Raw genomic sequence first — 26,058 nt, 5'->3', positions numbered from 1 at the left:
TAGTTACCTCACAGGGTTGTTGTGGGGAAAAGTAGAGCGGGAGGACCGATACGTACGCTGGGAAAAACTCGGGTCATAAATTAAATATTTCCGATTTTGTTTGTGTGTGGGGGGGGGAATCGGGTGGGGTTTTTTTGTCCTAATTCCTGCAGTGTTTAATTTTTAACAAATCTTCAGCAGCAGAAGTTTTAAATCATTAACTGCATCCTACTTGGTCCTAAGTCCAGTGTGATGCTTTGGAAATAATCCTCCGGAATTTGCCAAAGGGAGATGTTTTCGACGCTAAAAGAGAAGCAGGGAAGCGTGGCGGCTGAGATTAAATTAGGAAAGATTGTTCCACAGTTGGCTTTGGCTATCAATTCTCCATTCCCCTTAGGCAACCCACATGGGTGTTTTCAGCTTCAGTTCTGCTCTGAATACAGCCTGGAAAATAAAAAATAAAACTGGCCCATTTCAGCTGAATTTACGGGCGCCAGTGAGCCTTATTTCTGGGTAAACATGTGGTAGGATGGGCCATTAAGCCTTTCACAAAATATTAACTCCACGTCTGTTGGTTTTGTCAAAGTGTTTGTTCATTTCATGCCAGTGGAAACAAAAAACAAGGGATCTCCTTCCCGCGTTGGCATTTCACAACTCAAAATGAGGAAATGAATTGCAAGTTTGCCTCCAGATGGAATGATGGAGCTGGTATTAAAATATGCCTCTGTTGGTGTGTTGTGTGTTTCCATCAGTGGTGGGTTGCAATTTTGTTACTACAGGTTCAGGCGCACTCCAGGGATAGGTTACTGCCAGCATTACTGCGGGTTCGGTGCGCGCGCAATTTTGCCAGATACTGAGTTCCAATCTTGCTTTAGGCATGAAAACTGATGGGCTGACGTTGGGCCAATCACCAAGAGACGCTGACTTCTAATCCCGCCTTAGGTATGTAAACTGATGTGCTGACTTTGGCCCAATCACCAAGAGACGCTGACTTCTAATCCCGCCTTAGGTATGAAAACTGATGGACTGACATTGGCCCAATCACCAAGAGACGCTGACTTCATACCTTAGGTATGAAAACTGATGGGCTGACTTTGGCCCAATCACCAAGAGACGCTGACTTCTAATCCCGCCTTAGGTATGAAAACTGATGGGATGACGTTGGGCCAATCACCAAGAGACGCTGACTTCTAATCCCGCCTTAGGTATGAAAACTGATGGGCTGACTTTGGCCCAATCACCAAGAGACGCTGACTTCTAATCCCGCCTTAGGTATGAAAACTGATGGGATGACGTTGGGCCAATCACCAAGAGACGCTGACTTCTAATCCCGCCTTAGGTATGAAAACTGATGGGCTGACTTTGGCCCAATCACCAAGAGACGCTGACTTCTAATCCCGCCTTAGGTATGAAAACTGATGGGCTGACTTTGGCCCAATCACCAAGAGACGCTGACTTCTAATCCCGCCTTAGGTATGTAAACTGATGGGCTGACTTTGGCCCAATCACCAAGAGACGCTGACTTCTAATCCCGCCTTAGGTATGAAAACTGATGGACTGACGTTGGCCCAATCACCAAGAGACGCTGACTTCTAATCCCGCCTTAGGTATGAAAACTGATGGGCTGACTTTGGCCCAATCACCAGGAGACGCTGACTTCTAATCCCGCCTTAGGTATGAAAACTGATGGACTGATGTTGGCCCAATCACCAGGAGACGCTGACTTCTAATCCCACCCTTAGATATGAAAACTGATGGGCTGACGTTGGGCCAATCACCAAGAGACGCTGACTTCTAATCCCGCCTTAGGCATGAAAACCGATTGGCTGACTTTGGGCCAATCACCAGGAGATGCCAGTCACTCTCTCTTAGTTCAACCCACCTCACAGGGTTGTTGTGGTGGAGAAAATAAGAGGAGGAAGGTGTACAGATAGTCCTTGACTTAGAACAGTCCACCTAGTGACCATTCAGTTACAGGGGCACTGAAAAGAAAGTGATTTATGACCATTTTTCGGACTTAGGACGTAGCAGCATCCCCATGGTCATGTCTTTTATATTGAGATGCTTGACAACTGAATTCTGGGAGTTGAAGTCCACAAGTCCACATACAATACAATGCAATAGCAGAGTTGGAAGGGACCTTGGAGGTCTTCTAGTCCAACCCCCTGCCTAGGCAGGAAATCCTATACCGTTCCAGACAACAACATGCTGGTTGGGAAATTCTGGGAGTTGAAGTCCACAAGTCTTAAAAGTTCCCAAGTTTGGACACCCCTCATCGGATCACCTTTTCTGACCTTTTGACAAGCAAAGTCAATGGGGAGGCCAGGCTCACTTAACAACTGTGGCAAGAAAAGTGCTAAAATGGGCCAAAATTCTCACCGAGCAACAAAACTTTTGCACCCCATTGTGGTTGTTAAGTTGAGGAGACTACTTGCATTGAATACGTTCAGTGCCTGGAATTATTTTTTTAAAAAGTATAAAGGCAGAATACAAAATAAATAAATAAATAGATGATAGATAGATAGATGATAGATAGATAGATAGATAGATAGATAGATAGATAGATAGATAGATAGATAGATAGACAGACAGACAATAGATAGATAGATAGATAGATAGATAGATAGATAGATAGATAGATAGATAGATAGATAGATAGATAGATAGACAATAGATAGATAGATAAGCAGACAATAGTTGATAGATAGATAGATAGATAGATAGATAGATAGATAGATAGATAGATAGATAGATAGATAGATAGATAGACAGATAGACAGATAGACAGATAGACAGATAGACAGATAGACAATAGATAGATAGATAAACAGACAATAGTTGATAGATGATAGATAGATAGATAGATAGATAGACAGACAATAGTTGATTGATAGATAGATAGATAGACAGACAGATAGATAGACAATAGATAGATAGATAGATAGATAGATAGATAGATAGATAGATAGATAGATAGATAGATAGATAGACAGACAATAGATAGATAGATAGATAGACAGACAATAGTTGATAGATAGATAGATAGATAGATAGATAGATAGATAGACAGACAGATAGACAATAGATAGATAGATAGATAGATAGATAGATAGATAGACAGACAATAGTTGATAGATAGATAGATAGATAGATAGATAGATAGATAGATAGATAGACAGACAGACAGACAGACAGACAATAGATAGATAGATAGACAGACAATAGTAGATAGATAGATAGATAGATAGATAGATAGATAGATAGATAGATAGATAGATAGATAGACAGACAATAGTTGATAGATAGATAGATAGATAGATAGATAGATAGATAGATAGATAGACAGATAGACAATAGATAGATAGATAGATAGATAGATAGATAGATAGATAGATAGATAGATAGACAATGATAGATAGATAGATAGATAGATAGATAGATAGATAGATAGATAGATAGATAGACAGACAGACAGATAGACGATAGATAGATAGATAGATAGATAGATAGATAGATAGATAGATAGATAGACAGATAGACAATAGATAGATAGATAGATAGACAGACAATAGTTGATAGATAGATAGATAGATAGATAGATAGATAGATAGATAGACAGACAGACAGACAGATAGACAATAGATAGATAGATAGATAGATAGATAGATAGATAGATAGATAGATAGATAGACAGACAATAGTAGATAGATAGATAGATAGATAGATAGATAGATAGATAGATAGATAGATAGACAGACAGACAGACAGACAATAGTTGATAGATAGATAGATAGATAGATAGATAGATAGATAGATAGATAGATAGATAGACAGATAGACAATAGATAGATAGATAGACAATGATAGATAGATAGATAGATAGATAGATAGATAGATAGATAGATAGATAGATAGATAGATAGATAGATAGATAGACAGACAGACAGACAGATAGACGATAGATAGATAGATAGACGGACAATAGTTGATAGATAGATAGATAGATAGATAGATAGATAGATAGATAGATAGATAGATAGATAGATAGATAGATAAAGATAGACAGACAGATAATAGATAGATAGATGATAGACGATAGATAGATGATAGATAGAAGATAGATAGATAGATAGATAGATAGATAGATAGATAGATAGACAGACAGACAGATGATAGATAGATAGGATAGATAGATGATAGATAGATAGACGATAGATAGATAGATAGATAGATAGATAGATAGACAGACAGACAGACAGACAGACAGACAATAGTTGATTGATAGATAGATAGATAGATAGACAGATAGACAATAGATAGATAGATAGATAGACAATGATAGATAGATAGATAGATAGATAGATAGATAGATAGATAGATAGATAGATAGATAGACAGACAGACAGACAGACGATAGATAGATAGACAGACAATAGTTGATAGATAGATAAATAGATAGATAGATAGATAGATAGATAGATAGATAGATAGATAGATAGATAGATAGATAGATAGATAAAGATAGACAGACAGATAATAGATAGATAGATGATAGACGATAGATAGATGATAGATAGACGATAGATAGATAGATAGATAGATAGACAGATAGACAGACAGACAGATAGATGATAGATAGATAGACGATAGATAGATGATAGATAGATAGACGATAGATAGATGATAGATAGATAGACGATAGATAGATAGATAGATAGATAGATAGATAGATAGATAGATAGATAGACAGACAGACAATAGATGATAGATAGATAGATAGACAGACAGATAATAGATAGATTGATAGATAGATGATAGATAGACGATAGATAGATAGATAGATAGACAGACAGACAGATAGATGATAGATAGATAGATAGATAGATAGATAGATAGATAGATAGATAGATAGATAGATAGATAGATAGATAGATAGATATAAGTAAAACATTAGAGTTCCTATGATAGTTATTATTCTGTTTAAAATAATGCAAAGGTGCAGAGGCTTGGCCACCTCCCAACACAACGCACAGAAAGAATCATAATTATTGCCCACGGGTGCCCACCCCCCCACCCCCATTGTGCAAGGAGGGACAGTTGTGCATTGTGACTTTTTTTTGTGCCAATGACCACGGCACACCACGTCAGTGGCGCTTGTAATGGTGTCATTGAGTGAGGCTGCTTTAAAAGGATAAGGTGGCAGCAGCCACAATGGTACAGGTGGGCCTGGACTTACGACCAGAGGCTTAACTTAAAGACCAATCAAAATGACAGCAGATCTCCCAACAACTCATTTTCAGAATTACGGTGGACACCACACACACACACACACACACACACACACACGATCATGGGATCGCATTTTGGGTACTTGGCACCAGTTCATGGCTATTTTAGTAGGGAGGAGGAGGAGGAGGAGGAGGAGGAGGAGGAGGAGACAAGCTATTCTCCAAAGCACTGGATGGCAGGACAAGAAGTAATGGATGGAAACTAATCAGAAAGAAGCAATCTGGAATTAAGGCGACATTTCCTAACAGTGAGGACAATTAACCAGTGGAACAGCGTGCCACCAGAAATCATGGGTGCTGACTCCATCACTGGAGGTTTTTAAGAAAAGACTGGACAGTCACTTACCTGAAATGGTTCTCCTGCTTGAGCAGGGGGTTGGACTAGAAGACCTCCAAGGCCCCTTCCAACTATTCTATTCTATTCCATTCCCTTCCATTCTATTATTATAATTATTTATTATAATTATTATAATTATTTATTATAATTATTATAATTATTTATTATAATTATTATAATTATTTATTATTATTATCATCATCATTTATTATTATTATTGCTGGTTTCTTGGATTTACTTCTTGTTTCTGGCAAAACGTTTCTCATTGGGGAAAAGGGTTTCACTTAATGGCTGCTGCATTTGCTTAACAATTGCCTCACCTGAATGACCGCGACTACTTACGACAATACAGGTTCTCCTTTGATGTAAGACCACAACTGAGCCCAAAGTGAGACATTGGTGAAGTGAGTTTTGCCCCATTTCCCAACCTTTCTTTCCGCAGTTGTTAAATGAATCAACGCAGATGGTAGGATACTAACCCAGTTATACAATACAATAGCAGAGTTGGAAGGGACCTTGGAGGTCTTCTAGTCCAACCCCCTGCCTAGGCAGGAAACCTTCTACCGTCCCAGACAAATGGCTATACCAACGGTTGTTAAATGAATCTGGCTTCCCCATTGGCTTTGCTCGTCAGAAGGTTGCAAAAGGGGATCTCACCGTCGTAAGTAGGAATCAGTTGCCAAGCGTTCTGAATTTTGATCCCACGATCAGGAGGCTGGGTCAAAGGTGGCAACTGGTACCGTGATGACTCTGAACGGTCACTAAATGAACCGTTGTAAGTGGGGGACTACCTGTGTATTCAATTAAAAAGCTGCAAGTATTTGAAGCTGCCGTCGCGACCCGTCTCTAAGTGAATGGAAATTGCTTCTAAGCTGGCTGGCTTTCATTCTCATTTAATGGGTATAAAAGCAACTCCTCAGAGCCCAGAAGACGGAAAATATTCTATTTTAACGGTTTGGGGCCGACCCCCCGAGGACAGGGATGGCTAACCTTTTTTTGCATCACATGCCGAAAGTGCGGGTATGTCACAGCGCATGCGCACTCATAATGCAATGCTCCCCCTCAGTGTGCCCTGCCCCTCCCTGCCTGCACCCTGCTCCCTCTCACTCATTTCTTGCTTCCAGATTGTTTCAGGAGGCTTTCCAGCCCCCCCCCCGCACCCCATTTTGAGCCTGGAAGGCCTCCTGAAACAATCTGGAAACCAAAATGGGGTGCGGGGGGGCCCACCCCCCACCCCGTGCCCCATTTTGGGCCTGGAAGTCCTCCTGCACCAACCTGGAAGCCAAAACAAGGCACAGGTGGGCCACCCCCACCCTGTGCCCCGTTTTGGGCCTGGAAGGCCTCCTGCACCAACCTGGAAGCCAAAACAGGGCACAGGTGGGCCACCCCCACCCCATATCCCGTTTTGGGCCTGGAAGTCCTCCTGCACCAACCTGGAAGCCAAAACGAGGCACAGGTGGGCCACCCCCACCCCGTGCCCCATTTTGCGGCTGGAAGGCCTCCTGCACCAACCTGGAAGCCAAAACAGGGCACAGGTGGGCCACCCCCACCCCATACCCCATTTTGCGGCTGGAAGGCCTCCTGCACCAACCTGGAAGCCAAAATGAGGCACAGGTGGGCCACCCCCACCCCGTACCCCGTTTTGGGCCTGGAAGGCCTCCTGCACCAACCTGGAAGCCAAAACAGGATGTGGGGGTGCGCTGTGCGGGGCCCCAAAATGCAACACGAGCACCTCGTGAGGATGCACCCCACACATGCACGTGTGTGTCCCTCGCATGCGTCCCACCCACCCCACACATGTGCGTCAGAGACCCAAAGACCAGCTGGCCAGTGGGAGGCATGCGCGCATGCACGGTGGAGCTGGGCTGGGCCGACGGCTGGCGTGCCTGCAGAGAGGACTCTGCGTGCCACCTGAGGCCCGCGCGCCATAGGTTCTCCATCACGGACCTAGGAAGAAAAAGTCGGGGCAGCGTTTCGGTTTCAATGCATTTCCAGAAAACCGTACATGGGTTGCAAGTCACAAAGGAAAGCTGAAGGAATCGGCTTGTGAAACGTTTGCCGTCCGGATCCGCTGACGGTTCCGTTCCCCCCGAAATCAGAATCCAGGTGATGTAGTATGCTGGGAACGGTTGTTTACAAATTAATCATGGTGGAAAGAACCAAGAGATACGTGGAGGGATTATGATGAGAAGATTTTCCTGTCCGTTTCCACTGAGGTCAGCTCAGCTGAGGAGAGCTGCATGTCAGGCCGCCCTCATTGAAGCCCTTAGAAAGTCATCTGAAGAAAACCCTGTTTGGAAAAAGGCCGTCCCATCCTCTTCCTCCTCGGCTAGGACATTTGTTCAGTGGGTCTCATCTGAATATCGCCGATCTGGAAGGACAGAAAAGGGAGTTTGGTCACGGCCACTGAGTGAAATTGAGTGGAATGCAGGTAGTCCTCAACTTACGAACTGTGAGAAGAGACTTATATCCATTGGAAAGTTGTGGGGAATAAGGCCTAGGAGTGAGCTTGGAGGCCTCCCTGAACCCAAGTTGTAAACTAACATAATTGCAAAATGTACCAGACATATTTCTTATATGCTGACTTGTAAATAGCTGATAAAGGAGGAAAGCCTGTGCCTTAGTGGCTAATATAACTGCCTAATATGTAACACAGCCCCGGTTCGATTCCCAGTAAGGGCATGGCTAGCTGATGAGAGCTAATTAGCATGAAATAGATCTATACTAGTCTCCCTTTATTTATTTATCAGCACAAATGCAACACAAATGTAACAAAGGCAACAGTAAAGATGATGGCTTTCTGTCGTGATGGTCTCTTGAGATGAGCCGATAGACAGAGAAAGGAAGCAGTGTGCTTCCTCCCATATTTGGGCATACCAGGGGTTGTGACACAACACATACCTAATTCCCTGGCCTAGCTGATAAAGGAAGAGAGCGTATGGCTTAGTGGCTAATATAACTGCCTGATATGTAATACAGCCCAGGTTCGATTCCCAGTAAGGGTATGGCTAGCTGATGAGAGCTAAATAGCTTGAAATAGATCTATACTAGTCTCCCTTTATTTATTTATCAGCACAAATGCAACACAAATGTAACAAGGCAACATAAAAAATGGCTTTCTGCCTGGATGGCTCCCAGAGTGAGCCGATAGACAGAAAAGGGAAGCAGTATGCTCCCTCCCATATTTGGGCATACCAGGGGTTGTGATACAATACAATACAATACAATACAGTATGTACGTACGTACGTACATACATACATACATACATACATACATACATACATACATACATACATACATATTATCAATGTACATTATATATATACACACACTACATTGATAATCTGTGATTTTATATATAATTGAAAGCGAAGAAAGGATGCACAAAAGCTTTGTAACCAATCAACATGCCGTATGTAATTGAAGAGGGTTTTATGTTCTCTGTTTTGTTTGTCTTTGGTTTAAAAATACAAAACTTTTTTTAAAAGAATGATGCCATTGCACTAGTGACGCCATAGCATCCTTGAGTTAGTGGTGCCATAAAGTCAGAATAATTTTGGCAGCACTTGGGGTGATGTGTGGGTGGGGATGACGTCTCCAGAGATCCTCGTGGAAATAACCTTCCCCCATCCCACCCATTTACAAAAAAAAAAAACATTCAGGAACCCCGCAGTCCTTACCTGTACATGAGGTGGGGCGCTGAGAACATAGATGACAGCGTTGGCCATATCTTCAGCTTTTAGACACTAAGGGAACAAAAGAGAAACAGGATGCAATAACAGAATATCGGAATTGGAAGGGACCTTGGAGGTCTTCTAGTCCAACCTCCTGCTCAGGCAAGACACCCTATACCAGGTGATGGCTAACATTTTTTCTAAAGGTGTGCCCAAACTGCGCATATGCATGCTATTGCATGCGTGCTCGCCCCACCTGTGCATGTGCCCACGACCTTCCTCCCCGCGCATGTCCAGTTTGCTCTTTGGCCCTGTTTTTCACCCTCCCCAGGGTGAAAGCTGAAGCTTGGGGAGGGTGGAAATGGCACCAGCCTGCTGAAAAACATCTGGCTGGCGCACCGGAGCTGAGGGCTGCCCGTTGCCGGCAAATATGACTCCATGTGGCACCTGTGGCACTCGTGCCATAGGTTCGCCATGACGGCCCTATACCATTCCAGACAAATGGATGTCCAGCCTTTTCCGGTGTAGGAGTAAATATTTATGTGTAAAGGATCGTGAAATAGGAAGCAACTTCCAGCAGATTTTGTAAAGGTTGCCGCAGCCCAGGGGTGTCGAACTCGATTTCCTTAAGGGCTGTATCAGGGTTGTGTTTGACCTCGGGGGAATGGGGGTGGCCGGCAGTGTAGCCAACTCGACGTCACTTGTGTCGGGTGGGGAGGGGGGCACCCCGTGGTGGCCAAGTGCTAAGGCAGGACTTCCTTCAGACCCTCCCTCACTCTCATTATCATCTCCCTCCTTCCTTCCTTCCTTCCTTCCTTCCTTCCTTCCTTCCTTCCTTCCTTCCTTTTTTCTTCCCTCTTCATTCTCCTTTCTTCTTAGCAATAGCAATAGCAGTTAGACTTATATACCGCTTCATAGGGCTTTCAGCCCTCTCTAAGCGGTTTTACAGAGTCAGGATATTGCCCCCAACAACAATCCGGGTCCTCATTTTACCCACCTCGGAAGGATGGAAGGCTGAGTCAACCCTGAGCCGGTGAGATTTGAACAGCCGAACTGCAGAACTGCAGTCAGCTGAAGTAGCCTGCAGTGCTGCATTTAACCACTGCGCCACCTCGGCTCTTCCTTCCCCTCTTTCCTTCTTTTTTTCCTTCCTTGCTCTCTTCCCATCTTTTTCTTTGCCTTTCCTCTTTCCCTTTTCCTGTCCCTTCTTGCAAGGGTGAAATCCTCCCGGTTCGGTCTGGTTCAGCCGCCCCGGTAGGGAGAATTGTTCCTGGTTCTGCAAACTGGTAGGGAAAAAAAAAAAAGCTTCCGAGGATCACACGATTGTGAGCCGCACAATCGTCAGAAGCTTCCCCCCCCCCACGACTTTTTAAAGCATTTTTTTTCCTGCCTATTCGCCCGAACCGGCAAGAAAAAAATGCTTTGAAAATTGGAAAAAGGTTGGCCGCGCCCACCCAGTCACATGACTCCCACCAAGCCACGCCCACAGAACTGGTGGGCAAAAAAATTAGATTCCACCACTACTTTCTTGCATGCTCAAATGCAAAAGGGGAAAAATTTCTTCTTTTGTTTTGCTTTGTTCTGGGCCAGATCTGGCCCTTGGGCCCCGTGTTCGACACCCCTGCCCCAGCCAGCCCTTCTCCAGCATCCTCCGGTTCTCTATTGCCAAGCCAAGATTTCAGAAGCCGCTGCATTTCTGAAAAGTTGACACTCATTCCTAGCTTGTCCCATCAAGAACTTCTAGGCAGCTTCTGCTTTTTGATGGGCCCCAGCGGGTCCTACGGAGCTCGAGCAATTCCCTGGCCCCAATGTTACTTAGAACAGTGGTCTCCAACCTTGGCAACTTTAAGACTTGTGGACTTCAACTCCCAGAGTTCCTCAGCCAGCTTTGCTGGCTGAGGAACTCTGGGAGTTGAAGTCCACAGGTCTTAAAGTTGCCAAGGTTGGAGACCACTGACTTAGAACATTGATAAAAATCAATCCTTCCGTTCCCCACCATCAAGTCAGAGCTGAAGAAGCTTCTTGGATGAGAAGCGAAATGTCTTCGAATGGAAACAAGAAAAGTGCAGTTGCCTCCTGAAAAAGCCCCTTTGGGACATCCATGACCTGGATGACGGAGAATCTCCATAAACATGCAGGCTGGGGGATTCTGGGAGTTGAAGTTCACTCAACTTTAAGCACACTGGCAGGGGGATTCTGGGAGTTATAGTTCACTCAACTTTAAGCACATGGCTGGGGGATTCTGGTAGTTCACTCAACTTTAAGCACACTGGCTGGGGGATTCTGGGAGTTATAGTTCACTCAACTTTAAGCACATGGCTGGGGGATTCTGGTAGTTCACTCAACTTTAAGCACACTGGCTGGGGGATTCTGGGAGTTATAGTTCACTCAACTTTAAGCACACTGGCAGGGGGATTCTGGGAGTTATAGTTCACTCAACTTTAAGCACATGGCTGGGGGATTCTGGTAGTTCACTCAACTTTAAGCACACTGGCTGGGGGATTCTAGGAGTTATAGTTCACTCAACTTTAAGCACATGGCTGGGGGATTCTGGGAGTTATAGTTCACTCAACTTTAAGCACATGGCTGGGGGATTCTGGTAGTTCACTCAACTTTAAGCACACTGGCTGGGGGATTCTGGGAGTTATAGTTCACTCAACTTTAAGCACATGGCTGGGGGATTCTGGTAGTTCACTCAACTTTAAGCACACTGGCTGGGGGATTCTGGGAGTTATAGTTCACTCAACTTTAAGCACACTGGCAGGGGGATTCTGGGAGTTATAGTTCACTCAACTTTAAGCACATGGCTGGGGGATTCTGGTAGTTCACTCAACTTTAAGCACACTGGCTGGGGGATTCTAGGAGTTATAGTTCACTCAACTTTAAGCACACTGGCTGAGGGATTCTGGGAGTTATAGTTCACTCAACTTTAAACACACTGGCTGGGGATTCTGGGAGTTATAGTTCACTCAACTTTAAGCACACTGGCAGGTATGTTCTGGGAGTTATAGTTCACTCAACTTTAAGCACACTGGCTGGGGGATTCTGGGAGTTATAGTTCACTCAACTTTAAGCACACTGGCAGGGGGATTCTGGGAGTTATAGTTCACTCAACTTTAAGCACACTGGCAGGGGGATTCTGGGAGTTATAGTTCACTCAACTTTAAGCACACTGGCTGGGGGATTCTGAGAGTTATAGTTCACTCAACTTTAAGCACACTGGCTGGGGATTCTGAGAGTTATAGTTCACTCAACTTTAAGCACACTGGCTGGGGATTCTGGGAGTTATAGTTCACTCAACTTTAAACACACTGGCTGGGGATTCTGAGAGTTATAGTTCACTCAACTTAAGCACACTGGCAGGTATGTTCTGGGAGTTATAGTTCACTCAACTTTAAGCACACTGGCTGGGGGATTCTGGGAGTTATAGTTCACTCAACTTTAAGCACACTGGCTGGGGGATTCTGGGAGTTATAGTTCACTCAACTTTAAGCACACTGGCAGGGGGATTCTGGGAGTTATAGTTCACTCAACTTTAAGCACACTGGCTGGGGGATTCTGAGAGTTATAGTTCACTCAACTTTAAGCACACTGGCAGGTGGATTCTGGGAGTTATAGTTCACTCAACTTTAAGCACACTGGCAGGTGGATTCTGGGAGTTATAGTTCACTCAACGTTAAGCACACTGGCTGGGGGATTCTGGGAGTTATAGTTCACTCAACTTTAAGCACACTGGCTGGGGGATTCTGGGAGTTATAGTTCACTCAACTTTAAGCACACTGGCAGGGGGATTCTGGGAGTTATAGTTCACTCAACTTTAAGCACACTGGCTGGTGGATTTTGGGAGTTATAGTTCACTTAACTTTAAGCACACTGGCAGGTGGATTCTGGGAGTTATAGTTCACTCAACTTTAAGCACACTGGCTGGGGGATTCTGGGAGTTATAGTTCACTTAACTTTAAGCACACTGGCAGGTGGATTCTGGGAGTTATAGTTCACTCAACTTTAAGCACACTGGCTGGGGGATTCTGGGAGTTATAGTTCACTCAACTTTAAGCACACTGGCTGGTGGATTCTGGGAGTTATAGTTCACTCAACGTTAAGCACACTGGCTGGGGGATTCTGGGAGTTATAGTTCACTCAACTTTAAGCACACTGGCTGGGGGATTCTGGGAGATAGTTCACTCAACTTTAAGCACATGGCTGGGGGATTCTGGGAGTTATAGTTCACTCAACTTTAAGCACATGGCTGGGGGATTCTGGGAGTTATAGTTCACTCAACTTTAAGCACATGGCTGGGGGATTCTGGGAGTTATAGTTCACTCAACTTTAAGCACATGGCTGGGGGATTCTGGGAGTTATAGTTCACTCAACTTTAAGCACACTGGCAGGGGGATTCTGGGAGTTATAGTCCACTCAACTTTAAGCACACTGGCTGGGGGATTCTGGGAGTTATAGTTCACTCAACTTTAAGCACACTGGCTGGGGGATTCTGGGAGTTCACTCAACTTTTAAGCACACTGGCAGGGGGATTCTGGGAGTTATAGTCCACTCAACTAAGCACACTGGCAGGGGGATTCTGGGAGTTATAGTTCACTCAACTTTAAGGACACTGGCTGGGGGATTCTGGGAGTTATAGTTCACTCAACTTTAAGGACACTGGCTGGGGGATTCTGGGAGTTATAGTTCACTCAACTTTAAGCACACTGGCTGGGGGATTCTGGGAGTTATAGTTCACTCAACTTTAAGCACACTGGCAGGTATGTTCTGGGAGTTATAGTTCACTCAACTTTAAGCACATGGCTGGGGGATTCTGGGAGTTATAGTTCACTCAACTTTAAGCACACTGGCAGGTGGATTCTGGGAGTTATAGTTCACTCAACTTTAAGCACACTGGCTGGGGGATTCTGGGAGTTCACTCAACTTTAAGCACACTGGCAGGGGGATTCTGGGAGTTATAGTTCACTCAACTTTAAGCACACTGGCAGGGGGATTCTGGGAGTTATAGTTCACTCAACTTTAAGCACACTGGCTGGGGGATTCTGGGAGTTCACTCAACTTTTAAGCACACTGGCAGGGGGATTCTGGGAGTTATAGTCCACTCAACTTTAAGCACACTGGCTGGGGGATTCTGGGAGTTATAGTTCACTTAACTTTATGCACACTGGCAGGGGGATTCTGGGAGATATATTTCACTCAACTTTAAGCACACTGGCTGTGAGATTCTGGTAGTTCACTCAACTTTAAGCACACTGGCAGGTGGATTCTGGGAGTTGTAATTGTAATTGTAATTGCTTTATTTGTATGCCGCCCTTTTCCCTGGGGGGACTCAGGGCGGCTCACAATTCAGGGGGAGGGAGGACAAACAAGTTACAAACATAAAAAAACAATACATCATTAAAAAACGCAACAATCATACTATTCGAGTGGGGTTGAGGTCTCTAGCCCCAGGCCTGTCGGAACACCCAGGTTTTAAGGGCTACGCGGAATTCTGGAGGGTGGTGAGGGTACGAATCTCCACGGGGAGTTCGTTCCAGAGGGTCGGAGCAGCCACCGAGAAGGCTCTCCTCTGGGTAGTTGCCAGTCGACATTGGCCGGCTGATGGAATTCGGAGGAGGCCTAATCTATGCGATCTTATCGGTCTAGTGGAGGTGATTGGCAGTAGGCGGTCTCTCAAGTACCCAGATCCAATACCATGAAGGGCTTTGTAGGTGACAACTAGCACCTTGAAGTGCACCCGGAGATCAACAGGCAGCCAGTGCAGCTCGCGGAGGATAGGTGTTACGTGGGTGAAACGAGGTGCACCCACGATTGCTCGCGCGGCTGCATTCTGCACCAGCTGAAGTCTCCGAATACTCTTCAAGGGCAGCCCCATGTAGAGCACATTGCAGTACTCCAGCCTAGAGGTCACAAGGGCACGAGTGACTGTTGTGAGAGCCTCCCGGTTCAGGTAGGGACGCAACTGGTGCACCAAGCGAACCTGGGCAAATGCCCCCCTGGTCACAGCTGACAAATGGTGTTCAAAAGTCAGCTGTGGGTCCAGGAGGACTCCCAAGTTGCGGACCCTGTCTGAGGGGCGTAGTATTTGACCCCCCAGCCTGAGAGATGGAACACTTGGCCAATTAGTGGGAGGGAAGCACAACAGCCACTCGGTCTTATCTGGATTGAGTACAAGCTTGTTAACCCCCATCCAGTCTCTAATGGCCTCAAGACCCTGGCACATCACGTCCATCGCTTCATTGAGTTGGCACGGGGCGGACAGATACAACTGTGTATCGTCCGCATACTGGTGGTATTTTATCCCGTGCTGTCGGATGATCTCGCCCAGCGGTTTCATGTGGATATTGAAAAGAAGGGGGGACAGGACCGAGCCCTGCGGCACCCCATATGTTAGGGGCCTAGGGGTCGATCTCTGCCCTCCAACTAACCCCGACTGCGACCTGTCCGAGAGGTAAGAGGAGAACCACCGTAAGACAGTGCCTCCCACCCCCACCTCCCGCAGTCGTCGCAGAAGGATACCATGGTCGATGGTATCGAAAGCCGCTGAGAGGTCAAGGAGTACCAGGATGGAGGCATGGCTTCCATCCCTGGCTCTCCAGAGATCATCAGTCAATGCGACCAAAGTGGTTTCTGTGCTGTAGCCAGGCCTGAAGCCTGACTGGAATGGGTCAAGATAACTGGCTTCCTCCAAGGACCGCTGGAGCTGAAAGGCCACCACCTTCTCGACAACCTTCCCTACAAATGGGAGGTTGGAGACTGGACGATAGTTGTTGAGAACGGCTGGATCCAAGGATGGTTTCTTCAGGAGGGGTCTCACCACCGCCGCCTTTAAAGACCCCCTCCCGCAGGGAGGCGGCAACAACCGCCTGGATCCAGCCCCGAGTCACCTCCCTGCTGTTAACAACCAGCCAGGAGGGGCACGGGTCCAGTACACATGTGGAGGCACCTACAGCTCTCATGGCCTTGTCCATGTCCTCAGGGGTAACAGCTTGAAAATCAATCCAGCGATGACCTACAAGATTATCCCTTAGTGCCTCAGCTGGTTCTGCAAGATTGGAGTCCAGGTCCGCCCGAAACCGAGCAACTTTATCCGCGAGAAACTGGACGTAGTCCTCAGCCCTGCCCTGCAAAGGATCACCCGTATCCCTCCTATTTATAGTTATAGTTCACTCAACTTTAAGCACACTGGCTGGGAGATTCTGGTAGTTCACTCAACTTTAAGCACACTGGCTGGGGGATTCTGGGAATTATAGATCACTAAACTCTAAGCACGCTGGCTGGGGGATTCTGGTAGTTCACTCAACTTTAAGCACACTGGCAGGGGGATTCTGGGAGTTATAGTTCACTCAACGTTAAGCACACTGGCTGGGAGATTCTGGTCGTTCACTCAACGTTAAGCACACTGGCTGGGGGATTCTGGGAGTTATAGTTCACTCAACGTTAAGCACACTGGCTGGGGGATTCTGAGAGTTATAGTTCACTCAACTTTAAGCACACTGGCAGGGGGATTCTGGGAGTTATAGTTCACTCAACTTTAAGCACACTGGCAGGGGGATTCTGGGAGTTATAGTTCACTCAACGTTAAGCACACTGGCTGGGGGATTCTGAGAGTTATAGTTCACTCCACTTTAAGCACACTGGCAGGTGGATTCTGGGAGTTATAGTTCACTCAACGTTAAGCACACTGGCTGGGGGATTCTGGGAGTTATAGTTCACTTAACTTTATGCACACTGGCTGGGGGATTCTGGGAGTTATAGTTCACTCAACTTTAAGCACACTGGCAGGTATGTTCTGGGAGTTATAATTCATTCAACTTTAAGCACACTGGCTGGGGGATTCTGGGAGTTATAGTTCATTCAACTTTATGCAGACTGGCAGTTGGATTCTGGGAGTTATAGTTCACTCAACGTTAAGCACACTGGCAGGTGGATTCTGGGAGTTATAGTTCACTCAACGTTAAGCACGCTGGCAGGTGGATTCTGGGAGTTATAGTTCACTCAACGTTAAGCACACTGGCTGGGGGATTCTGAGAGTTATAGTTCACTCAACTTTAAGCACACTGGCAGGGGGATTCTGGGAGTTATAGTTCACTCAACGTTAAGCACACTGGCTGGGGGATTCTGGGAGTTATAGTTCACTTAACTTTATGCACACTGGCTGGGGGATTCTGGGAGTTATAGTTCACTCAACTTTAAGCACACTGGCAGGTATGTTCTGGGAGTTATAATTCATTCAACTTTAAGCACACTGGCTGGGGGATTCTGGGAGTTATAGTTCACTTAACTTTATGCAGACTGGCAGTTGGATTCTGGGAGTTATAGTTCACTCAACTTTAAGCACACTGGCAGGTGGATTCTGGGAGTTATAGTTCACTCAACGTTAAGCACACTGGCAGGTGGATTCTGGGAGTTATAGTTCACTCAACTTTAAGCACACTGGCAGGTGGATTCTGGGAGTTATAGTTCACTCAACTTTAAGCACACTGGCAGGTGGATTCTGGGAGTTATAGTTCACTCAACGTTAAGCACACTGGCTGGGGGATTCTAGGAGTCAAAGTCCACGTAGCTTAAAATTATCCAGCTTGCGGCATATTGTACTGTACCATCTACCTTCCCTCTCACTCTTCCAGTGTGACCTCACCGTTCAGAGTCCAAAATTACCTTGACCTGCCCCAGAGTTCAGGAATGTGGAAGCACAATCAGTTTTCTATCCAGGCCTGGGGGGAAAGGTGGTGTCAAGAAGTCTAGAAAGGCCCACAATTCTCACCCCGCATGACTCAGGATTCATCTCGGTTTGCCAAAATAGTCCAAAGTTCTCGGTAGCTTAGCCAAGTTTAGCAATAATGCTCAGCATTCATTCCGAGACGGAGCAGCTTTGCAAGCCACTCGACGTTGTTAAAGGCATTAAAACTATGTTTTTCCCGAAGGTTTGTGTTTTTGTTTAACACTTTCTGAAAATAAGATTTGGTGTTTGTTTTTATTTAATGGTTTCCTGCATTTAGTTGTTTTAATGTGGATTGAGAGGGCGTATTTTATTTGCAAATCTATTTTGTAATAACTTTACCCTGCCAAGGTATTATGGTAGGTGGAACAGAAATAAAGTAAACAAACACAACCCCAAGTGTGTGACACACTTGCACATTGTGAAACAAAAACATGGACATACCCGCCAGAAGCCGCTCACCAGAAAAGGAGAAATACTAAATTTATATTAATTGAATGAATGGCTTCTAACTAATTCTAATTTGAGCCGAGGTGGCGCAGTGGTTAGGGTGCAGTACTGCAGGCCACTTCAGCTGACTGTTATCTGCAGTTCAGTGGTTCTAATCTCACCGGTTCAAGGTTGACTCAGCCTTCCATCCTTCCGAGGTGGGTGAAATGAGGACCCGGATTGTTGTTGGGGGCGATATGCTGACTCTGTAAACCGCTTAGAGAGGGCTGAAAGCCCTATGAAGCGGTATATAAGTCTAACTGCTATTGCTATTGCTATAACTAAAGGCTTATAAAATTGGTTGCAAAATTAATTGGTTTCCCCTTTTGCATCTACCCAATTCAATCACAGTAAAACTGAAGGGTTTCCCCCCCCACCACTCTTGAAATTGCTGATGAATGAAGAGGTTGCTCTTGCTAAGAACAGAAGTTGCTGAAAAGGAAGGAGTGGGCAGGAAGTGCAAAGGTCTTCTCAGATTAAGGATTTCTTGGCAGATTATCTTGAAGTTAAGTCTTGGCTAACCCATTTATAAAATCAATCTCGTATCTGCATATGCCAGCTAAATCTTTGGAGGAATGAGGAGCGGTTAACCGGGATGCCTTATGAAACGGCGGCTTCTCCTTCCCATCTCATCTGGGTTCTGTAGCTTAAGTGTTTCTCAACCTTTAAACCTCTCAACTTTTAAAACTTGGGGACTTCAACTCCCACAATTCCCCAGCCAGCATGCTTAGACCTGACAAAGGAAGAGTTACGCCTGGTTCAAAAAGCCGTCAATCTCCAGTCTTTAAAAGCCACCTCTGTAGCCATTTCTATCTCTATATTTCTGTAGAGAAATAGAGAGGGATGCTGTGACCGTCATAAGGGTGAGGATCAGCCATAAGTCGCTCTACAGTACTGTCATAACTTTGAACAGTTACTAAACCAATGGTTGTAAGTCAAGGTCTGCCTATAATTATGTAAACCCAATGAATTTTGTATAAATCTAGATTGACTTGTAGGGATGTTTCTCCTGCCACCCCCAGAATCCCTCCAATTTTGGGGTGCCCTGCCCAGATGTTGAACATGCTTATCCTAAAATCCAAATACAAACAATTGTACATTTCTGTTAACTAACATCACCCCTCTGTAGCTGTTCGGGTTTTTTTTTTCTTACCCTAATACTCTCATATGTGGCCGCAGCTTGTTCCGGATTATTAGCGTGCAGTTTAAAAGCGAATCCGGTCTCAACCAGACCTGGAGAAATACACTAAAGGAAGAAAAAACAGGAATAAAACAGGAAAAAACAAAAAAAGAATCCTATTGTACATATATATATATATATATATATATATATATGTGTGTGTGTGTGTGTGTGTGTGTGTGTGTGTGTGTGTATGTGTGTATGTGTGTATGTGTATATGTGTATATATGTATATGTATATGTATAATATAAACCATATTTTTCGGAGTATAAGATGCACAGGAGTATAAGACGCAGCAAGGTTTTGAAGAGGAAAATTTAAAAAAAGTTTTTGCACTCTGCAAACCGCTGAAAAACAGCCCGTTTTTCACAAAAACGGACCCGTTTCCCCCCCCCTCAAAAAATGGCATGAATAGCCTTTAGGGAGCTTGCAGAGTGCTCCGGGGGGGGGGGCAAAAACAGGAAAAAACGGCCTGTTTTTCGTGAAAAAAAGGGCATGGATAGCCTTTAGGAAGCTTATAGAATGCTCCTGGGGGCGGGGGGGGGTAAAATTGAGCAAAAAATGGCCCTTTTTACTCATTTCTGCCTTCCCCAGCCCCCAGGAGCTCTCTGGAAGCCTCCTAAAGGCTCTGCACAGCCATTTTGGTGAATGGGGCGGGGTTTCTGGAGGCAAAAAATGTTGTATTCAGTGTATAAGACGCACCCAGATTTTCAGCCTCTTTTTTGAGAGAAAAAGGTGTGTCTTATACTCCGAAAAATACAGTATGTTGTGCCCTGTCAGCAACCAGCCCCTCCAAGAGCCGAATCGGAGGAGGAGGAGGAGGAGGAGGAGGAGGAGGAGGAGGAGGAGGAGGAGGAGGAGGAGGAGGAGGAGGAGGAGGAGGAGGAGGAGGTGGAGGTGGAGGCGTGGGAGCCAGGGTCAGGATCAAGGCAACTGAGGAGGAAGAGGGAATGGAGCTGTCAGAAAGAGAGAGAGAGACAGAGGTGGAGCCTGGGCCATCCGTCAGAGCTCAGATAGAGACCCCAGCCCCCAGGTCTGGAGGTGGCTGATGAGGAAGAGGAGGAACAACAACAACCCTAACCCTAACCCCAGGACTTCAGACAAGCCAAAGAATCCAATCGGAGTTACTCACCGTGGCTCGTATGTGTGTCTTGGCTTCTCTTAATTCCTGCCGAAGCCCTTCGGTTAAAGCCGTGACAGCGTATTTTGTGGCGCTGTAAAAGTGTACAACCGAGTCCGGGACGACCCTGTGGCCACTCATGCTGGACACATGACACGGGGGGGGGGGGGGATGAAAAGCAAAAGAAATGGGAAATATTCAATATAGGTAATCCTCGACTTACTACCACAATTGAGCCCACGGTTTCTGTGGCTAAGCAAGGGAGTTGTGCCCCATTTGATGACCTTATTTTGTCACAGTTGTTAAGCGAATTGCTGCAGTTGTTAAGTGATATATACACACACACACACACACACACACACACACACACACATACACACACAAACACACTCACGCTGCATGTATACACAAACAGACAGGGATGGAATGGGATGGGGAGTAGGTGGGATGGATATAGAGAGACCGACAGATAGGTAGGTATGGATGGGATGGGATGTACAGACAAAGAGATAGATAGATAGATAGATAGATAGATAGATAGATAGATAGATAGATAGATAGATAGATAGATAGATAGATGATAGATAGATAGATGATAGATAGATAGATAGATAGATAGATAGATAGATAGATAGATAGATAGATAGATGACAGACAGACAGACAGACAGACATGGATGGGATGGATATGGAGAGACAGAGACAGAGACAGAGACAGAGAGACAGATATGGATGGGATACAATACAATACAATACTACAATACAATAGCAGAGTTGGAAGGGACCTTGGAGGTCTTCTAGTCCAACCCCCTGACTAGGCAGGAAACCCTACACCATTTCAGACAAATGGCTATGCAACACCTTTTAGAGACTTCCAGTGTTGGGGCATTCACAACTTCTGGAGGCAACTTCTGTCCCACTGATTAATTGTTCTAACTGTCAGGAAATTTCTCCTCAGTTCTAAGTTGCTTCTCTCCTTGATTAGTTTTCACCCATTGCTTCTTGTTCTACCTTCAGGTGCCTTGGAGAATAGTTTGACTCCCTCTTCTTTGTGGCAACCCCTGAGATATTGGAAGATTGCTAACATGTCTCCCCTAGTCCTTCTTTTCATTAAACTAGCCATGCCCAGTTCCAGCAACCGTTCTTCATATGTTTTAGCCTCCAGTCCCCTAATCCTCTTTGTTGCTCTTCTCTGCATTCTTTCTAGCATCTCAATATCTTTTCTACATCGTGGAGACCAAAACTGAATGCCGTATTCCAAGTGTGGCCTTACCAAGGCCTTATAAAGTGGTATTAACTCTTCACATGGTCTTGATTCCATCCCTCTGTTGATGCAGCCTAGAACTGTGTTGGCTTTTTTGGCAGCTGCTGCACACGGCTGGCTCCTATTTAAATGGTTGTCCACTAGGACTCCAAGATCCCTCTCTCAGTTACTACTATTGAGGGAGATACCACCTACACTGTACCTGTGCATTTTGTTTTTCTTGCCTAAATGTAGAACCTTACTCTTTTCACCATTGAATATCATTTTATTAGATAGTGCCCAATGTTCAAGTTTGTCAAGATCCTTCTGTAACTTAAGCCTGTCTTCTGGAGTATTGGCTATTCCTGCCAGCTTGGTGTCCTCTGCAAATTTGATGAGTTCCCCATATATTCCCTCATCCAAATCATTGATGATGTTGAAGAGTCCTGGACCTCATTTAGTGACTGTTCAAAGTGATAAGATTAGGGGACTGGAGGCTAAAATATATGAAGAACGGTTGCAGGAACTGGGTATGTCTAGTTGAATGAAAAGAAGGACTAGGGGAGACATGATAGCAGTCTCCCAATATCTCAGGGGCTGCACCAAAGAAGAGGGAGTCAAACTATTCTCCAAGGCACCTGAAGGCAGAACAAGAAACAACGAATGGAAACAATCAAAGAGAGAAGCAACCTAGAACTAAGGAGAAATTTCCTGATAGTGAGAAGAATGAATCAGTGGAACAGAAGTTGCCTCCAGAAGTTGTGAATACCCCAACACTGGAAGTCTTTAAGAAGATGTTGGATAGCCATTTGTCTGAAATGGTATAGGGTTTCCTGCCTAGGCAGGGGGTTGGACTAGAAGACCTCCAAGGTCCCTTCCAACTCTGTTATTCTATTCTATTCTATTCCATTCCATTCCATTTTATTCCATTCCATTCCATTCTAGATAAATGTTCACTGATGCGACTTCCCCACCTGTTAATGTTGATAATGTGTCCATCGTCAACGTTTCTTTCCTTCATGGATTGGTAAGCTTCCCGGGTACAGATAGTGACTGCTAAGATATTGACCTGAAAGAAGAACAAGCAGAAGGCTGGGGGGACAAAAAATCAACCAGGGGCTTTGAATTTAAATAAATCCGCGATTCCCAGCCCTGTACCTAATTTTTCATGCTGCCCGCAACAGCCCCTGTGGGCCTCTACTGAGATCTCCTGGATATACGGTTCCCATCACATTTTCTTTTAATAGCAGTAGCAATAGCAATAGCAGTTAGACTTATATACCGCTTCATAGGGCTTTCAGCCCTCTCTAAGCGGTTTACAGAGTCAGCATATCGCCCCCACAGTCTGGGTCCTCATTTCACCCACCTCGGAAGGATGGAAGGCTGAGTCAACCTTGAGCCGGTGAGATTAGAACCGGTGAACTGCAGAACTACAGTTGAACTGCAGAACTACAGTCAGCTGAAGTAGCCTGCAGTGCTGCACTCTAACCACTGCGCCACCTCGGCTCTCTAATGAAAATGAGTTTCTTAAGCTTTATCTGCTTTCAATTATTTTGGCCACTTTTCTTTTCATCTTAGGTCCGTAATTGTGTTTGCTTTCTGCTGGTTAATGACGGTAATAAAAGGTTGGGTTTCATCTGATAACAATAAAGGTCGTGTTTAAACAAATGGGCAAAAATATGGAAGAAGAACTAATCTAACAAGATTCTGGATGCTCAAAAGAGGTGGGTGCAAAAAAAAAACCAATAACAAAGAGCAAAAATCCTGCAAGATTTTTGTGCAACCTGGTGATGTTCTGAGATGCTGGGGATGGGGGAGGGGGTAGTTGGATGCTTACGACATTGCTCAAACGAGGAAACACGAGAACAGGTCACTGACCTCTAAGGTGAATAATTTGAACAACACACTAAAGCTCAAATGAACAAACACAGCTTTACTATGGCCTCCTTCCAGGGAGGAGAAGGAAGAGGAGGAGGGGAAGCACAAGGAGGTTGAGAAGGAGGAGGAGGAGGAAGAAAAGGAAGCACAAGGTTGAGATAGAGAAGAAAGGGAAGGAGAAGAGGCAAGGAGGAAGTTGAGGTTGAGACAGAGAAGGGGAAGGAGGAGGAGGAGGAGGAGGCACAAGAAGGAGGCTAAGATAGAGAAGGGAAGGAGAAGGAGGAAGAGAAGGAGGAGAAGGAGCAAGAAGGAGGTTGAGGTTGAGATAGAGAAGGGGAAGAAGGAGGTGGAGGCTTAAGAAGGAGGTTAAGCTAGAGAAGGGAAGGAGAAGGAGGAAGAGAAGGAGGAGAAGGAGCAAGAAGGAGGTTGAGGTTGAGATAGAGAAGGGGAAGAAGGAGGAGGTGGAGGCTCAAGAAGGAGGTTAAGCTAGAGAAGGGAAGGAGAAGGAGGAAGAGAAGGAGCAAGAAGAAGGTTGAGGTTGTGATAGAGAAGAAAGGGAAGGAGAAGACGCAAGAAGTAGGTTAGCAAGAAGGAGGTTAAGAGAGAAGGGAAGGAGGAGGAAAGGAGGAAGAGAAGGAGGAGAAGGAGCAAGAAGGAGGTGGAGGTTGTGATAGAAAAGAAAGGGAAGGAGAAGACGCAAGGAGGAGGTTGAGGTTGAGATAGAGAAGGGGGAGAAGAAGGAAGGAGGAGGCGCAAGAAGGAGGTTAAGATAGAGAAGGGAAGGAGAAGAAGGAGGAGAAGGAGAAGGCGCAAGAAGGACATTGAGGCTGAGATAGAGAAGAAAGGGAAGGAGAAGGAGAAAGAAGGAGGAGAAGGAGAAGGCGCAAGAAGGAGGTTGAGATAGAGAAGGGAAGGAGAAGAAGGAGGAGAAGGAGAAGGCGCAAGAAGGACATTGAGGCTGAGATAGAGAAGAAAGGGAAGGAGAAGGAGAAAGAAGGAGGAGAAGGAGAAGGCGCAAGAAGGAGGTTGAGATAGAGAAGGGAAGGAGAAGAAGGAGGAGAAGGAGAAGGCGCAAGAAGGACATTGAGGCTGAGATAGAGAAGAAAGGGAAGGAGAAGGAGAAAGAAGGAGGAGAAGGAGAAGGCGCAAGAAGGAGGTTGAGATAGAGAAGGGAAGGAGAAGGAGAAAGAGGAGAAGGAGCAAGAAGGAGGTTGAGGTTGAGATGGACAATAAGAAAGAGGGGAAAGCACAAGACGTTTGAGATGGAGAAGAAAGGAGGATGAGAAAGAAAACGTTTGAGGTTGAAATGGAGGAAAAGGCAAAGGAGGAGAAAGTACAAGGAGGACTTTGAGATGGAGGAGGAGAAGGAGAAAGAGAAGGTGAAGAAGAAGGAGAAGAACAATGAGAAAAAAGAGAAGAAATATATAGAAAAAGAGGAAGCGGTAGTTGGGGTAGAGCAGCAGAAGAAAAATAGGGAGGAGGAAGAGAAAGAAGAAACGACACGGAAGAAGGTGATGGTCAAGGTAGAACAGAAGGAAGAGGGACAGAAGAGTGAGGAGGAAGAGAAAGAAGAGGTGGAAGAGGAGATGGTGGTTGAGCTAGAACAGAAGAAGGAGCAGGAAATAAACCAATGCCGTTGGCGCTGTCAATCACTTGGATGAGCTGTGAAATCCAAAACTACAGAGTCACATGCAAATATGAATTTGACTGCAGAAGAGGTCAATGAGCACATCAACTCGTGTGGAGGAACGTTACGTTTCTTGGCCCGCTGACCATTTTGGCAGCAACGGGCCCTCTGCGGATGGGTCGAGAAGGTTCCCTGGAGATTCCTCCCCCCCCCCTCCCCTACTCACATCTATCATGGTTCTCCAGCCCTCGGTCTTGCCAGAGAGCAGAGGTTCTGGCCGCGCCAGGCCAGCGTTGTTGATGCAGACGTCAACGCCTTGATGGAGAGTCTTGATGGCGGAGAACATGGACAGAATCTCCTCTTCCACCGAGAGGTCACACTTATACGGGATGAGGACGCCCGGATACCCGGCACTCTCGCACTCGGCTGCCAACTTCTGAAAGGGAAACAGGAAAAGACAAGTGTTCTGAAAAATCCCTCTTTATTTACACGCTAGCCGATAACCCAGTCTTGGCCGAGT

General features: G+C 45.4%; 1 protein-coding gene across 1 annotated transcript in view; it reads right to left on the bottom strand.

Moving 5' to 3' along the window:
* Positions 1 to 7,572: 7,572 nt before the first annotated feature.
* The window catches only part of DHRS11 (dehydrogenase/reductase 11), a 37,039-nt gene continuing 18,553 nt past the window's right edge, over positions 7,573 to 26,058 (bottom strand). The window contains exons 2-7 of the mRNA XM_087717123.1: positions 25,765 to 25,974; positions 23,008 to 23,102; positions 20,804 to 20,933; positions 19,644 to 19,736; positions 9,286 to 9,351; positions 7,573 to 7,975 (exon numbers count right to left, since the gene is read on the bottom strand). Of these exons, the coding sequence (XP_087573249.1) occupies positions 7,934 to 7,975; positions 9,286 to 9,351; positions 19,644 to 19,736; positions 20,804 to 20,933; positions 23,008 to 23,102; positions 25,765 to 25,974 (636 nt within the window). The 3' untranslated portion in view covers positions 7,573 to 7,933. The remainder of the gene's footprint in view (positions 7,976 to 9,285; positions 9,352 to 19,643; positions 19,737 to 20,803; positions 20,934 to 23,007; positions 23,103 to 25,764; positions 25,975 to 26,058) is intronic.

This window comes from Thamnophis sirtalis, unplaced genomic scaffold (assembly GCF_051295495.1).
Source record: "Thamnophis sirtalis isolate CommonGarterSnake01/CBP01778 unplaced genomic scaffold, rThaSir2_p1.2 scaffold_6, whole genome shotgun sequence".
Taxonomy (NCBI): Eukaryota; Metazoa; Chordata; class Lepidosauria; order Squamata; family Natricidae; genus Thamnophis; species Thamnophis sirtalis.
The sequence above is the reverse complement of the archived record's forward strand: the minus strand, read 5'-3'. Positions and strand labels throughout refer to the sequence as shown.